General features: G+C 26.4%; 2 protein-coding genes across 2 annotated transcripts; both read left to right on the top strand.

Annotated features, from left to right (window-relative positions):
* The first annotated feature begins 2,183 nt into the window (after positions 1 to 2,183).
* On the top strand, positions 2,184 to 6,390 carry LOC129605775 (pickpocket protein 28-like). Its single transcript, XM_055515703.1, has 9 exons — positions 2,184 to 2,195; positions 2,403 to 2,578; positions 2,867 to 3,067; positions 3,130 to 3,390; positions 3,444 to 3,586; positions 3,744 to 4,038; positions 4,125 to 4,522; positions 6,071 to 6,201; positions 6,277 to 6,390. Exons 1-9 carry the CDS (start codon positions 2,184 to 2,186, stop codon positions 6,388 to 6,390), a joined length of 1,731 nt encoding a protein of 576 aa, XP_055371678.1.
* Positions 6,391 to 9,380: 2,990 nt separating this feature from the next.
* LOC129605774 (pickpocket protein 28-like) lies at positions 9,381 to 12,275 on the top strand. The gene is made up of 8 exons (XM_055515702.1): positions 9,381 to 9,586; positions 9,667 to 9,867; positions 10,536 to 10,662; positions 10,720 to 10,871; positions 10,930 to 11,045; positions 11,286 to 11,580; positions 11,673 to 11,923; positions 12,133 to 12,275. Exons 1-8 carry the CDS (start codon positions 9,381 to 9,383, stop codon positions 12,273 to 12,275), a joined length of 1,491 nt encoding a protein of 496 aa, XP_055371677.1.
* The last annotated feature ends 2,730 nt before the right edge of the window (positions 12,276 to 15,005 follow it).

The raw sequence follows: 15,005 nt of genomic DNA, 5'->3' as shown, positions 1-15,005 counted from the left end.
ACAATAAAAATAATAAAATTAAAAAGAGAAAAAATGGCAGTAAATGAAATTTTTTCTTTTTCAAATTTTAAACAACTTCTTGCACAAGAATTTTGTTTAAAATTGTATAAAAGATTTAATTTAAAATTTATGCTTAAAAAATTGTTATTATCCTTTCAAAAAGTCAAATTCTAATATTAAGTTTTATTTTTAGTATTTCCTGTTCTTTAATAATTGCTTTTACAATTTGTAAAAGTAATTTTTGCAGAAAAATAAAAAATTTTCTTGTGTTCTGATATCGAAAAGTAAGTATGGAGACATTTGATTTAATTTTAATAAAATACTTATGTTAATTTTAAAATATGTAACTAGAAAATTGATCTCAGAAAAAATTCGGAATCAATTATAAGTTATTCATTATATAGTAATTCAAGAGATATTTTCAAAATTTTAAATAAATCTAAATATTTTTATTATTTTAGTTATATAAAACTCAATAATTTCATTCAATTTTAATAAGAATTAAATCGATTGCTATATTTAAATAATACTTTATCATAATGCTATATATATCTATCAGGCCATCAAGCTTAGAGAGCAAATCAAAGATAAATTTTAAATTTATATGGAGCTTAAATTTATGTGGTGTGAAGGAAACTGTTTAATATTTTTAGCTACAATAATAATTCTGCATATTTTTTTAAATTTAAAATTTAAATTTCAAAAAAATCAGTTGGTAAATTCCATCAGAAAAATCCTTATAAAAAAAACAAATTGCAATTTTTAGCCCATGCATCATTTTTTGTCTTCCAAATGGAAGGGTATTGAATTATAAGAAATAGAATTTTAAAAAAATAATTATGGGAATCTAGATGGCTTTCAAAACTATACTAAATAAAATAAGAACCATAAAGAATACTGAAAAATTTCACAAAAAAATAAAAAAATATTTCAATCAATATACTTCGAAAACAAAAACACTAAGAATTGTTTTTGTATTTTTTTCTGATTCAAAATTTCGGAAAATATTTTCAGCTTGGAGGCCTGATTGATATGTGTACAAGTATATGGCATTATTTTATCATTTTATTAATATTTTTTATTATAATCTATGCAAAACTTGTACATTAATAATTAAATTCATTGAAAATTTTATAATAATAAATTGATTAAATCAATATAAATAGTTTAGAAAGAAGTTTTTACTTAATACATCATATTCTTGTAAATGTATAGAAGTTCTTGATCGTAAGAAATATATAAAAACCACTTTAGAAACTTTATAATACCTTTTATTCTAATGCCAACAATTATTTTATCTTATTTAATTACAAATTAATCTTATTTAATTAAATAGTAGCGATTTAACGTAATAATGAATTTATGTACATTGAATATTAATTCTATATATATTATAATTTAATTTATGTATATTTATCATACAATAATTAATCGTGTAATTTAGACCTCAAACTTTATTCAGATTTTCATATTGAGTTTATTCAAATAATAAATACAATATTAATTTATATATAATTATGTTAATATGTAATTAAAATTAGATTGAATACCTTATCTTTTTAAGTAATTGAATTTTAGAATGTTGTATAAAAAATAATTAACGCGTTTAAGTACAAATAATAATTACTTTTGGAATGAAATTGACCTTCACTTATAATATAATTACATTAAATTCTCGTTTATATACAGGGTGATTAGGGGATTTCGTTAGGGGATCAAAAAATTTCTTACGAAATTATTCAGCTAGAAAAAACTGAAAAAATTAAACAAGGGATAAACTTGATTTTGCCTAAAGTTCGATTTGCATTCTAAAGATACATTAAATACAGAATCAAGCAACATGTTTATTTAAGCTGTTTATTAGGCCTTTCAAAAATTGTTTGTTTGAAGTTCCCATCTTTTTCATAACGGAAATTATAATCAAAAAAACTTGGATTTACTTATCCAAGTAAATCCAATGAAATTCCGTGAAAATTCTTTAAAATCACTGGAACTCGGAAACCCTTGAGATTTGGCACCCAGTCCGGAATAAATGTTTTACCCATTTTCGATCCTCTAACGAATGGTGTATATTGTTGTATACCTTTCAGAATAACCCTGTATACATAATAAAATTTGTATTGTATGAGTATTAAGATTGATTTTAAATTTTCTCTACAATTTTTTTTATTGACTTCATGAAAATGTTAAATTTTGTAAGTTTTTCGTTCTGTTTACACGTTTAAAGGTGGTGTACATAAATAGGTTTTTTCTTTTTCGAGTTACACAAAAAATAAATTTTTAAATAAAAATTTTAAATAAAAATAAATTTTTAATTATTTTCTCTGAAATTAATTATAAAATTAAAGAAAACCATGGTACAAAGAAATTCATTAAATTTAAAAAATATTAATTTTAAAAAGAAAATTGGATTTCCATCCAATTATGGTGAAGCAAGTTATTGGCATTATCCGAAATCATCACCGCATATTCCAACTTCAGACTTACCAATGAAAAATATTCGTCCTACTTGTCACGAAAATTTAACGCAATTCTTACTGAACACAACATTTCATGGCCTTAAATTCGTTGGAACCGAGTCAATAAGTTATTGTGAAAGATAAGTTTTTTATAATGTTTTACGAAGAATACGAATGTTACTAAATCATATTATAGAAAAAAATTAAAAATATTAAAAAATTTTTAATCATAAAAGTTAAAAATCTGATTAAAATTTAGTCAGAATTTTAAATTTTTAAAGATATTGGAATTTTAAAAGCAAAAATTTATTTTCTCGCCGAAAAAAAATTTAGTTTTTTTATACATATCTATTTGTAATCACAGGTTTTAAATTTCATTTTAATTTTTAATTTATTTTTAATTACAGATTTCTATTTTTATCTGCATTTATTACTGCATTTGTCATTGCCTTGTATTTTATATTCGATGTTTATAATAAATGGGATAATTCACCTGTAATTGTCGGCATAAGCCCATTTGCAATTCCAATTGGAAAAATGCCTTTTCCAGCTATAACAATTTGTAATGTTAATCAAGTTTTAAAAAGTAAAGTTGAAAGTCTTCTTAAGTAAGTTTCAAAATGTGTGTGTTAATTTCAATGATTATCGTATAGCTTATTTTATTTTTAAGTAACTCATTTAAAGGCTCTTTAGTTTTGGAGTTATGTAATCAAGAGAATGACATTGATGCAGAAAAATTGGGAAATTTGAATTTTACAACTAGTGTCAAAGATTTCGAAGATTTTTTTGTTCAAGTTTCTCAACCATGTCATAAACTAGTTACACATTGTGTATTTGGTGGTGTAAAACAAAATTGTACAGAAATTTTCCAACCCTTAATAACTGATGAAGGACTATGTTGCACATTTAATAAATTACATACAGGTTTCTTTTTTTTAAATGGAAAGTAATTTTTCTTTTGCAAATGTGTTTCTAACGAATTTATTTCAAAAAAAAAAATTTTTTTTTTTTTAGTTATAGATTAGATAACGTATTCGCTCAAGATGGTGCTTTTCCTGTAAATTGGACATCTTCGTCAGGATATGTTGGAAAATTACCAAAAAAATATTATCCTAGGCCAGGTGTAGGTAAGGTTAAAACTAAAAAATATTTGAAATATAAATTATAAAAATAAAGACAGTTCATATTATTCCGTTGTCTGAATAAAGATAAGAATAGTCTGTCTTTTGAAATATTTTACAGTTACATATTATACAAGTCATACAATCAAAGTCTTTTTCTAAGGTATTGGTGTATCAAACGGACTATCAATTGTATTAGATGCAGAAGTTCATGAATATTTTTGCTCTTTTACGCATGGTGCTGGTTTTAAAATTTCTATACATAGTCCCAATGAAATACCGAATGCTAAGGAAACGGGGCTATTAATTGGTGTAGGCATGGAAGCAAGAATTCGTGTTAATGTTAAAATTACTGAAGCAACAAACGCGGTTCGATCTATTCAACGAAAATATCGTCAGTGTATTTTTGAAGAAGAAAGTGAATTATTATCATACGCTGTTTATAGTAAAAGAAATTGGCAAGTATTTTTAAATAATTTACAAATTGCTTAGTGGTTTTCGTCAATTAATATGTAAATAAAAAGGCAAATTTCATAAATTTCAGCAATATGGAATGTGATGCAAAACGCTTGTATAAAAAATGTAAATGCATTGATTATTATATGCCTCATATATATTCAAATATCACAACTTGCGGTTTAAAAGATATTTTGTGTATAAAAAATGGTACAAATGTTTATCTTGATCCAAATGATCCAGTTGATAATGAGTATATTAAATGTAATGCAAAATGTTTACCAGGATGTTTTGATTATGTTTATAAGGGTGATATGTTTGTGTCACCAATAATTAGCGGAAAATTTAAATTAAAAAATAAATTTATTGAAGAAATGGATCCAGAATTAGTACGAAGTAGCATTACGATATTGAATTTTTTTTACACAGAAAATTCATTTCATCCAGATAGTAAAGATCAGTTTATTGGAATGACTGAATTTTTATGTAAGTATTTTGAAAAAATAATAATTTTCTTAATGTTTTTTAATGTTAAACCGATTTGAATATATGTAAATTTGAAACAAATTGCTTTTAATATCAATTTATTAACCTATACGCATACCATGCATAAGAAAATTTTTATTATTATACCCTGCACTTCGTGAAGGGTATATTAACTTTGGTATGGAGTTTGTAACTACTTGAAGGAGTCATCTGCGGTATGGACATATATATATATTCTTGCTCAGCGTAAAATTCTGCGTCGATTTAGACATGTCCGTCCGTCCGTCCGTCCGTCCGTCCGATCGCACGATAACTCAAAAACGAATAATGCAATCGACACCAAACTTTCACAAGTTTTTTCTTTTGTGCCAAGGACGAACCCTATTGTTATTGGACTAAGTCGGACAACGGGTTCGGGTAGCTGCCATACAACTCCAAGAGTTTATTTTAAATATTTCAAAAACTAATAAAGCTATAAATATAAAATTTTGTATACATGTGTCCAATTATATTCTACATATGCTCTAAAAATTATAATAGGATAGCTGCACCGGTTCGGGTGGCTGCCTTACAACTCCAACAGCAAATTTTTTATATTCGGAAAAATAATAAAGTCAGATTCATGAAACTTGACAGTCATGTGTCCAATTATAGGTCAAATATATTTCTGAAGTGTTAGAGGAATCGCTCGACAGGTTCGGGTACCTGCCATACAACTCCAGAAGCTAATTTTAAATATTTGGAAAAATAATAAAGTCAGATTCATGAAACTTGGCAGTCATGTGTCCAATTATGGCTCAAATATATTTCTGAAGTTTTGGTGGAATTGCTCGACAGGTTCGAGTAGCTCCCATACAAGTCTAAAAGCTTATTTTAAATATTTGGAAAAGTAATGAAGTCAAATTCGTGAGACTTGGCAGTCGTGTGTCCAATTAAAGGTCACACATACTCGTATTTCTAAAGTTTTGGTGCGATTGCTTGACAGGTTCGGGTACTTGCCATACAACTCCAAAAGCTTATCCTTAATATTTGGAAAAATAATAAAGTCAGATTCATGAAACTTGGCAGTTGTGTGTCCGATTATAGATCAGATATATTTGTGAAGTTTTGATGGAATTGCTTGACAGGTTCAGGTACTTGCCATAAAACTCCAAAAGCTTATTTTACATATTTGGAAAAATAATAAAGTCAGATTCATGAAACTTGGCAGTTGTGTGTCCGATTATAGATCAGATATATTTGTGAAGTTTTAGTAGAATTGCTTGACAGGTTCAGGTACTTACCATACAACTCCAAAAGTTAATTTTAAATATTTGGAAAAATTATAAGGTCAGATTCATGAAACTGGGCAGTCGGATGTCCAATTATAGGTCAGACACGTCCGTGAAGTTTCTATAGAATGATTTCAGAGGTTCGAGTAATTGCTACACAATAACGAAAGGTGCAGGGTATAATTCAATCGGTTTATACCGACTGAAACGTTTTTACTTGTTTTTTTTTTATTTTTGTACAATTTTTGAATATCACTTAAATTTCATTTATTTTTAGCTTATACTGGTGGATTAATGGGTTTATTTCTTGGTTTCAGTACAATTTCAATCATTGAAATTATTTATTTTTGTACATTTCGTCCATATTGTGCTCGTTACCGTTATAACAAAGAATTAAAATCGATGACAGTAAAAAATTTAAAGGCAATAAAAATAGTTTTCTGTTATATAACTTTAAAATACAATAATTTTTTTTTTTTTTAGCGTCAGGAAACTGAAAAGGGAATGATCGTTAATTTTAATCAGGAAAATGTACTAAAATTTCACGAACAATTTAATGCAATTAAGCCGCCCAATAAAATTGACTACAGAATGTAGAATAATTGAAATAAATAGAGCAACGAAAATAGAAATTATTTATTCAATTTATCTATTTATGTATAATTTATATCGTTATAACTGTTTTTTAAACTGTTGCACATTTATTAGATTTAAAAAAAAAACAATGATTTGCTTACGTTTTAAAAAATTGGTTTGCGTTTAAATAAAAATAAAATTATAAAATTTATGTGAAAATGTTGCAATGAACTTTTTAATTCTAAAATTAGTCCAAACTCAAGTCAATTTGACGACGAATTTTATTTATTATATTATAAGAAAATGCTTTGTTAAAATTCAAAGTGAAATTAATATAAAACGAGAAAAAAAATAGAGTTGACCTTGTCAACTCTGTGATACCCGTACGAATTTGTTATCGTATGTGCGAATAACTAATGTGCCATAAGTAACTATGGGGCAGACTATGACTTTAAGTTGCCGTATTACCATATTAATTTATGCAAAATTTCAGTACTATGTGTTATTCAAAATACTGGTTGTGCCAAACTACTATTGATGTTGTATGGCAGCTACCAGAAAGAGCCAAGAAATTTTAGCGAATTTTATCAAGCACATCGGCCCTACTAATATATTCACTTGTGTGAAATCTCAATATCACAGCTTTTATAGTTTCTGAGATATAGTCAAATAACTTTTGAAGTTGTATGGCAGGTACCAGAAGGAGCCAAGTAATTTCAACACCTTTTATGAGACACATTGGTCCTACTAATATTTTCGTTTGTGTGAAATGTCAATACCATAGCTTTAATAGTTTCTCAAATATAGTCAAATAACTTTTGAAGTTGTATGGCAGGTACCAGAAGGAGCCAAGTAATTTCAACGACTTTTACGAGACACATCGGCCCTACTAATATATTCACTTGTGTGAAATCTCAATATCACAGCTTTTATAGTTTCTGAGATATAGCCAAATAACTTTTGAAGTTATATGGCAGGTACCAGAAGGAGCCAAGTAATTTCAACGACTTTTATGTGACATATTGGCCCTACTAATATATTCGTTTGTGTGAAATTTCAATACCATAACTTTAATAGTTTCTGAAATATAGCCAAATAATTTTGCAAGTTGTATGGCAGGTACCAGAAGGAGCCAAGTAAATTCAACGACTTTTATGTGAGACATTGGCCCTACTAATATACTCGTTTGTGTGAAATTTCAATACCATAACCTTTATAGTTTCTGAGATATAGCCAAATAAATTTTGAAGTTGTATGGCAGCTACCCGAACCGGTACCCCGATCATGTCCAATTTAAATAGGGTTCTGGAACTTACTACAATAAATCATTTGTGAAAATTTGGTGAACTTAGCTCAATTAGTTTTTGAGTTATCGTTCGGACGGACGGACGGACGGACGGACGGACGGACGGACGGACGGATGGACGGACGGACGGACAGACAAAGCTAAATCAACTCAGAATTTGACGCTGATCAAAAACATACACTTGAGTCTATATCTAACACCGTTATTTCTTAGCGTTACAAACGGTAAGGCAAATTTAGTATACCCTTCGAACATACGTTCGTACGGGTATAATTAGTATCGTATGGTGTTATTATTAAGTTGGGTTGAACGAATGGTTTGTAATGTAGCCGTTTTCGTTTTAATTGAAAATACTGCTTTTAAAAACAATCTAGCTGTGTACTACATTATAAAAAAATACTTTTATTAATATACAAATATATTTCGAAGACTGCATACATTTAGGATGAGCCATCCATACAATCTTTGAAATAAAACAAAAAAAATGGAAAAAAGCGTTAGCATAATGCTCGAATTTAAGGGTGAGTTGTGTGTTTAATTGCTTGAGTTAAGAAATTTACCGTCAGCTTTCTGTGATTTTAGAAATTTCGAAAAGCTTGTATTTTTTTAAAATTTTGAGAGGTGATAACTTGAGAGGGGGAAGAGCAGCAAAAAAATGTCTTCTAACGGAATGAATTATTTATTAGTTTCTAAAAGCTGCTAAAATTTCAAACTTCTACAATCAGAGGTCTAGAAGACAAACAATTCCAAAAAATTTGAAAAAAATGGTTTTTAGATAACGGTGAATTTTAATGGCAATTTTGTTTTTTTAAAGTTAAAATATGGTATGCCGCGATAGAAGAAGCTCGCCAATACTTTTCTGCGTTTGCAACACTTGAAAAATAAGCACTTATAGTGAAACTAATAAGCACATTTTTAACATTTTTTTTTGGCAATAGTGCTAATAATTACCATTCCAAAACTGTATAATTGAAATGCTTTATTTTAGATGAATTTGAACCAGAAGTATTCGTGTTTTATAATAACATTATCACAGTCAAATGATTAAAGCAATAATAAAAATCAAGTAAAAAAGTATTAAGCACAATAACATTTTGACAGATTGGCATGAATATCAATTTATACATAATGGAAAAAGATTTTGTCATTTTAAGAGAATTTATTTCATTAAAAGAATGAAAAGAATTTATTTTAATATTTTTTTTTTGTGAATTAATTAACTATAATGGCCAAATTAAGATATAACATTTTCATCTACTTAACAAATGAACTTGCACAAGTACGTCATTATAAAGTGCTTAACTTATAAATAATTTAGAAGCAGGTAAAACCTACACTTAATTCAAATTTTAACACATTTACAGTAATAAAAACTTGTTCCACATTTATGTACCTATTTATATTTTAATATATGTATTAATTGTTGTATACAATTAATTAAATTGATCTATGTATATTGTAAAATTATATATTTGTATTTCTTGCGTTTATTGTCGCTAATTATATTCTTGCATCTTCAATATATTATTAATAACGAATTAAGTATTCTTATATTTATGCATAGAATTTAAAAATAAGTCGAAACGGAATTATGTATAAGTTTTTTTTAAAAAGAATTTAAAATCATATCGGTCTATGATTAACTGGTTGACATTCATATTGCGGAAAATAAAGAAAACTTCCATTTAAATTGAAAAGGGTTAAAATGGGAAAATCAAAATTAAATATTGATTTAGTTCTTTCAACTGACGCGTTAATAATTGGCCGTCGTCTTAATCAGAAAAAAATAATAAATAAAAGAATATTGAAAAAACCTTTATCGTATAAAGAAATTTTTTTTGAATTTCTTTCGGAAACAACTTGTCATGGACTACCTTTTGTTGGTAATCGAAAGATAAGTTATTTTGAAAGGTAATTATTTTTTTTCTTAAATTATTTTATAGTAAATATTTTTTTTTCTAATTCATTGAATTTTAATCACTCAAATTCAGATTTTTTTTTATTGCCGTTATAATTACTGTTTTATGTATCGCATTTTCTTTTATAATTGATGTCTATCATACGTGGAGTAAGACGCCAGTTGTTATTCAAGTACATAATAATGCCACTGAAGTAACAGAATTCCCGTTCCCAGCTATAACAGTTTGCAATAAAAATCAGGCACTAAAAAGTAAAGTTAAGGATATGAAAAAGTAAGAAAAGAAAGTTGTTTAAATTAAAAAAATAAAAAATAATTTTTATATCCATATAAAAATTTGCGATCGCATATCCGATCGCAAATTATATTGTCTAGTTTAGTGAAACTGCAACAAAAGATTATGCGAATGACTTTTAAACACTTTTTTTCAATTTTAACACCGTCAGTAAGATTTTAGTTAACATACCAGTGTATATTTGGCTCTAGTAGAGCTTTATTTTGGGTCGTTCGAATTCCCCAAAAAAGTTTATCAGTAAACCAGAACTCAAATATGAAATAATGAAATATGAAGTTTTGGCTTCTAAAGTCAAAATTTTTGGTTAGAAAACATCTATAGTTTTAAATTATGAAGAGAACGATTTGTCAAGAAGTCAAGAAACATGTATGTTTTTTTAACTAATATAAAATAATTCAAATTTAACGTCTAGTCTAGTGTAAGTATTTGTAGTGACGTCACAAAGTATGAATCGATTTTTTTGTTTCATCCCTTTGTTGCAAAAAAAAGATTGTTGATTTAATACATGAATTGCTTTTTAAATTATTTTATTGTCAAGGGTATCTTTGTTGATATTCTTCAGATTATTTTTTTCATTCTCAAAATATTGTTTAAGAAAATTTTCAAAAAAAATTTATTTTAAATTTCAAACTGAAAAAAAAAATAAGTGACACAGTAGAATTTGGAATCTTGCAAATGTTATGTACAAGATATGGAGAAATAGATTTTAAAAAAATTAATTACGAATCACCATCGAATGACAACATCAAAATATTTAATGATACTATAATGAAGGTATGTTGTTAAAAAGTTTTGGATTATATTTTATTTAATGATTTGATTTTTAACTAGATCGCACAACCGTGTGACCGTTTAATTGTCCAGTGTTCTCAAAGTAGTGGTAATGTAGAATGCAATAAATTGTTTAAACCGGTTATAACTGACGAAGGATTATGTTGTACATATAATTCACTACATCCGAAATTTATGCTTCAAAATTATAGGTAAATATTATGAGATTTTTTAATTAAACTACAATCAAATTAAATTAATTTTATTCAGGGATACTTCAGATAGTACCATACCTAAACTTGATAAAATTATGCCAATAGATTGGAGCACAGAAACTGGTTATCCTGATGATTTACCTAAAAAATTTTATCCTGAACGCATTGCAGGTTGAAGCTATGCTATTGTATATACATATGAGATGGTTTTTTGAAAGTACTATAAGTAAATTTTTTCATATATGGAGATATTTAAGGTTTTGCATTTGAATCAATTAAAAAATATTGGCCATAATCAAAATCATCATTAACTTAGTCTTTTTAAAAAGTGGATTTATACCACTCTCAAAAAAACCAATTCATATATAAAATAACGCTAATTTTACAATTTTAAGTTATATATGTATGTAGGTGCTGGAATTTATAATGGTTTAACAATTACACTTGATGCTGAAGTTGATGAATATTATTGTTCTTCCACCGACGGTTCTGGTGTAAAATTCAATGTTCATTCACCAGCGGAAACATCATCAATTAGGGAAATTGGTTTTACAATTGGAACAAGAGTTGATCTGCGGGTTAAGTTAGCACCAAGTTATACTGTAACTGCTGAAAATGTTAGGAATATTGATCCTAATGTAAGAGGCTGTTTGTATAATAATGATGTCAATTTAACTTATTTTAGAACATATACAACAAAAAATGCGTAAGTTTTTGCCTAATATTTCAATTTTTAAAAGTTGCTTAGAACTGAGATTAAATATGATTTTCATATATAAAATAATTTTGACATTTCAGTCAAACTGAATGCTTGTCATCAAAGTTTTATAAGGTTTGTGGTTGTGTTCCGTTTTATGTTCCAAGAGTAAGTTCTCATATAACATATTGTGAACTTAAAGAAATGCGTTGCATATACGACTTCTTAAATGATCCATCTTATGATAACGATGAACTTGAATGTTATAATTTTATGCCAGGCTGTTTTGATTTAAATTATATAGCAACACTTTATTCTGCAGAAATATATCATACCAGCGATAATTTTTCAAGTTTGTATAGAGATAAATTATTAATTCCAGGCTACGTTAATAGAAATATGATAACAATTAATTTCTTTTTCGGAGAAGAATATTATCACAATTTTTTGAGAAGAAAATTTGTTGATACTACTACTTACTTGTGTAAGATGCCCTTATAATAATAATGTTATATGATATGTTGACATACAGACTTATAAATTTGTTTTATTTCCTTTTAGCAAAAACTGGTGGACTGGTCTCACTTTTTCTTGGAATGAGTTCGATCACATTTGTGGAAATATTTTACTTTTTCATTTTGAAATACTTTTTTGCAAAGTTGAGAGAACGTAGACAAAAAAAAACAATTGGACCTAAATGTTAGAGCGAAATTGTAATTAATATTTAAAATAATTATTACTAGCGTAAATTAATTTAAGCAGACTATCAAAAGTGGAATTTTGCGAAAAGAAATATTATAATAACTGTTACAATTAAATGTAATTTAGACATGTGTGCAACTTGATATTTCATGATTATATAAATATTATATGTACATATACTTATATTATGCTTTTGAACGCAATAGAAAATTTTGAGCAAAGTAAATAATTTGAAGTTCAAGTAAAAATAAATATAAAGAAATTACTTCGGATTGTTGATTGCTTTGAAAAATGTTGTCAATTGTGAATGTTAATAAAGTGTTCATCACAGATATAATTATGTAAGTTAATATTTTTATATAATACTTAAAGCCTGTTATAAATTATTTGCAAAAAATAAAAAATTTGATTTGATCAGCACATAACCGACCGCAACGTATGTTGTCTAGATTAGTAAAAGTACTCCTGAAAATTATGAAAATGGTGTTTAAAACCTATTTTTACAATTCTTTAGAATTTTAAGGACAATAATAAGCTTTAAGTTAACATACCTAGAAAAATGTGCATTTGGCTCTTAGAAGGGTTTCATTTTGTGCTGTCTGAAGTATACGAAAAGTTAGTTAATAACTTCTAGTGACAACCAGGACACAAATATTAAATTTCAAGAAGTTGCATCAATTGGTTCCGTAGATATGGTAAAAAATCTAAAATCGGTTCCCAGATCAATTTCCGAGCGCTGATCTTCCCAAAAAATTTATAGATTCATTGTTTTAACACCTCGAATTAAATAATACATTTTAATTAAATTGGTTGATTTTTTCTCTTTATATACGCAAAAATGTATATTTGGCCCGTAGTAAATGTCCAGTTGCTGATACCTGATTTCTTCCAAAAGTTAGGAGGTTTTGCGTACGATCAAGTGAAGCTTATATTTCAAGTAAATCGGTTGAATGTTTTCTTTAGAATGGTTAAAAATGTTAAACATGCCTGTTAAAAAGTCCAGTTCCCGATATCTGATATATCCCAAAAGTTGATCAATCTGTGGCATAGTTGAAATAAATAAAATGTAAAATTACATATAAAATTTTTCATAAATCATTTCTGTCAAACATTACTCTACACAGACAAAATAGGGTTCACAGATAATATTTTTCCTGAAAATTTAAAATCCATTTATCTCGAAATGTCATGTGTGGATGAACCACTTGGCTTCACACTCCGTGCCTAAAAAAATTTTGGTTTTACAAGGGTGAGATGCTTACTTTTATATGGTTAATTTTTAAAATAAATTGAATTCTTGTTTAAATAAAATTAATTACTAATACTATAAAAAAAAATTGTGATTGAAACTAATTTTACATGTGTATACTTTTTCGTTTACAAAAAAAAATTCTTTTAAATGTCGGCTAACCACTTTATTTGTTAACTGATCTGTTTTTCTGTGTACTTCTGTACAATTTCGGGTGAACTGATTTCAAAAAAATATTATTATGTTTTAGAAGAGAGTAAACCAAAATATTTTTCAGAAAAATCAGATCCTTGAATCTAATCATTCACAAAGGGCAAATTTTATATTTAACTAGCTTAATAAGCTTATTTGAAATCAAAAGCAAGTACATGACAAAATATTTTACCTATTCTTCATAGCTATTTCTTTAGGTTTATAAGAATAATATCATCAAAATTTGTAAAAATATATATTTCTAGAATTACTTAATATGACTAGTTATGTATTGAACATATCAGATTTTTTACTTTGTTCAAATTTGCTTTCCTATGTAAATCATATCTAAATACATATGTATGTACATGAATCATGAAATATAAATACTATATAGAAAATACAAATAATTTTATTATAGTGTTCTAGTAAAAAAAAATCTAATATTAAGGATTATTGAAATTTTCAATATTTTAAATCAAATTTTATATTAAAATTTAGTTTACGTATTATTTAAATTCTGTCAAAATACATCCTAAAGCATTTTAGTTTTTTTTTCCATTTGCAATTTCTCCTATAAACATATTTTTTTAGAAATAGAAAAAAAATCTTTTTGTAATTCAAAATTTTTTTTATATACACAATTTATGTATGTATGTATATGTGCTACAGTTGTAAATTTTGACTTATATTTTTATGTATTGTCAGTTTAAAACTAATTTTCAACTTTTATATTCTAAAATTAACCTGTCATATATTTTAAATCTACAAGAAAATACTTAAAAATTTAAGAGACTCAAAAACAAAAAAGGGCAAAATGAAATACAAAAAACAAATAAAAAAAAACAAACAAAAATATGATAAAAATGATCAAAAAGGATTTTTATATAATCTTTTAAAGAAAGAAATGTTTTTCCAATATGTCACGTACAAGCATTGGGAAATTGTTATACATGTACACTTTTTTATAGTGTTAAATTTACCTATGTAATATATGAAAAGATATAGATTTTAATGCTACCTTAAAAATAGGTATAAATTTCTTTAGGGAGGAAAACTAAAATGGTAAGTAAGTACCAAAAAATAATAAAACTAACATTCTATAACAAAAATCTTTTTTTTTTTGGGATTTTATACTATCATACAAATTTATATATATATATATTTATATATAACTGTGCTTACTTAAGGATATACCAATAAGAATATATTATATATTTATGTATGTATATATAATGTTATTCTGTGTACATTAGAATCCTTTATTTTGATCTATAAATTTTCGGACATA

The sequence above is a fragment of the Condylostylus longicornis genome, unplaced genomic scaffold (assembly GCF_029603195.1).
Source record: "Condylostylus longicornis isolate FDR11 unplaced genomic scaffold, ASM2960319v2 ptg000014l, whole genome shotgun sequence".
In the NCBI taxonomy this organism is placed as follows: Eukaryota; Metazoa; Arthropoda; class Insecta; order Diptera; family Dolichopodidae; genus Condylostylus; species Condylostylus longicornis.
The sequence above is the reverse complement of the archived record's forward strand: the minus strand, read 5'-3'. Positions and strand labels throughout refer to the sequence as shown.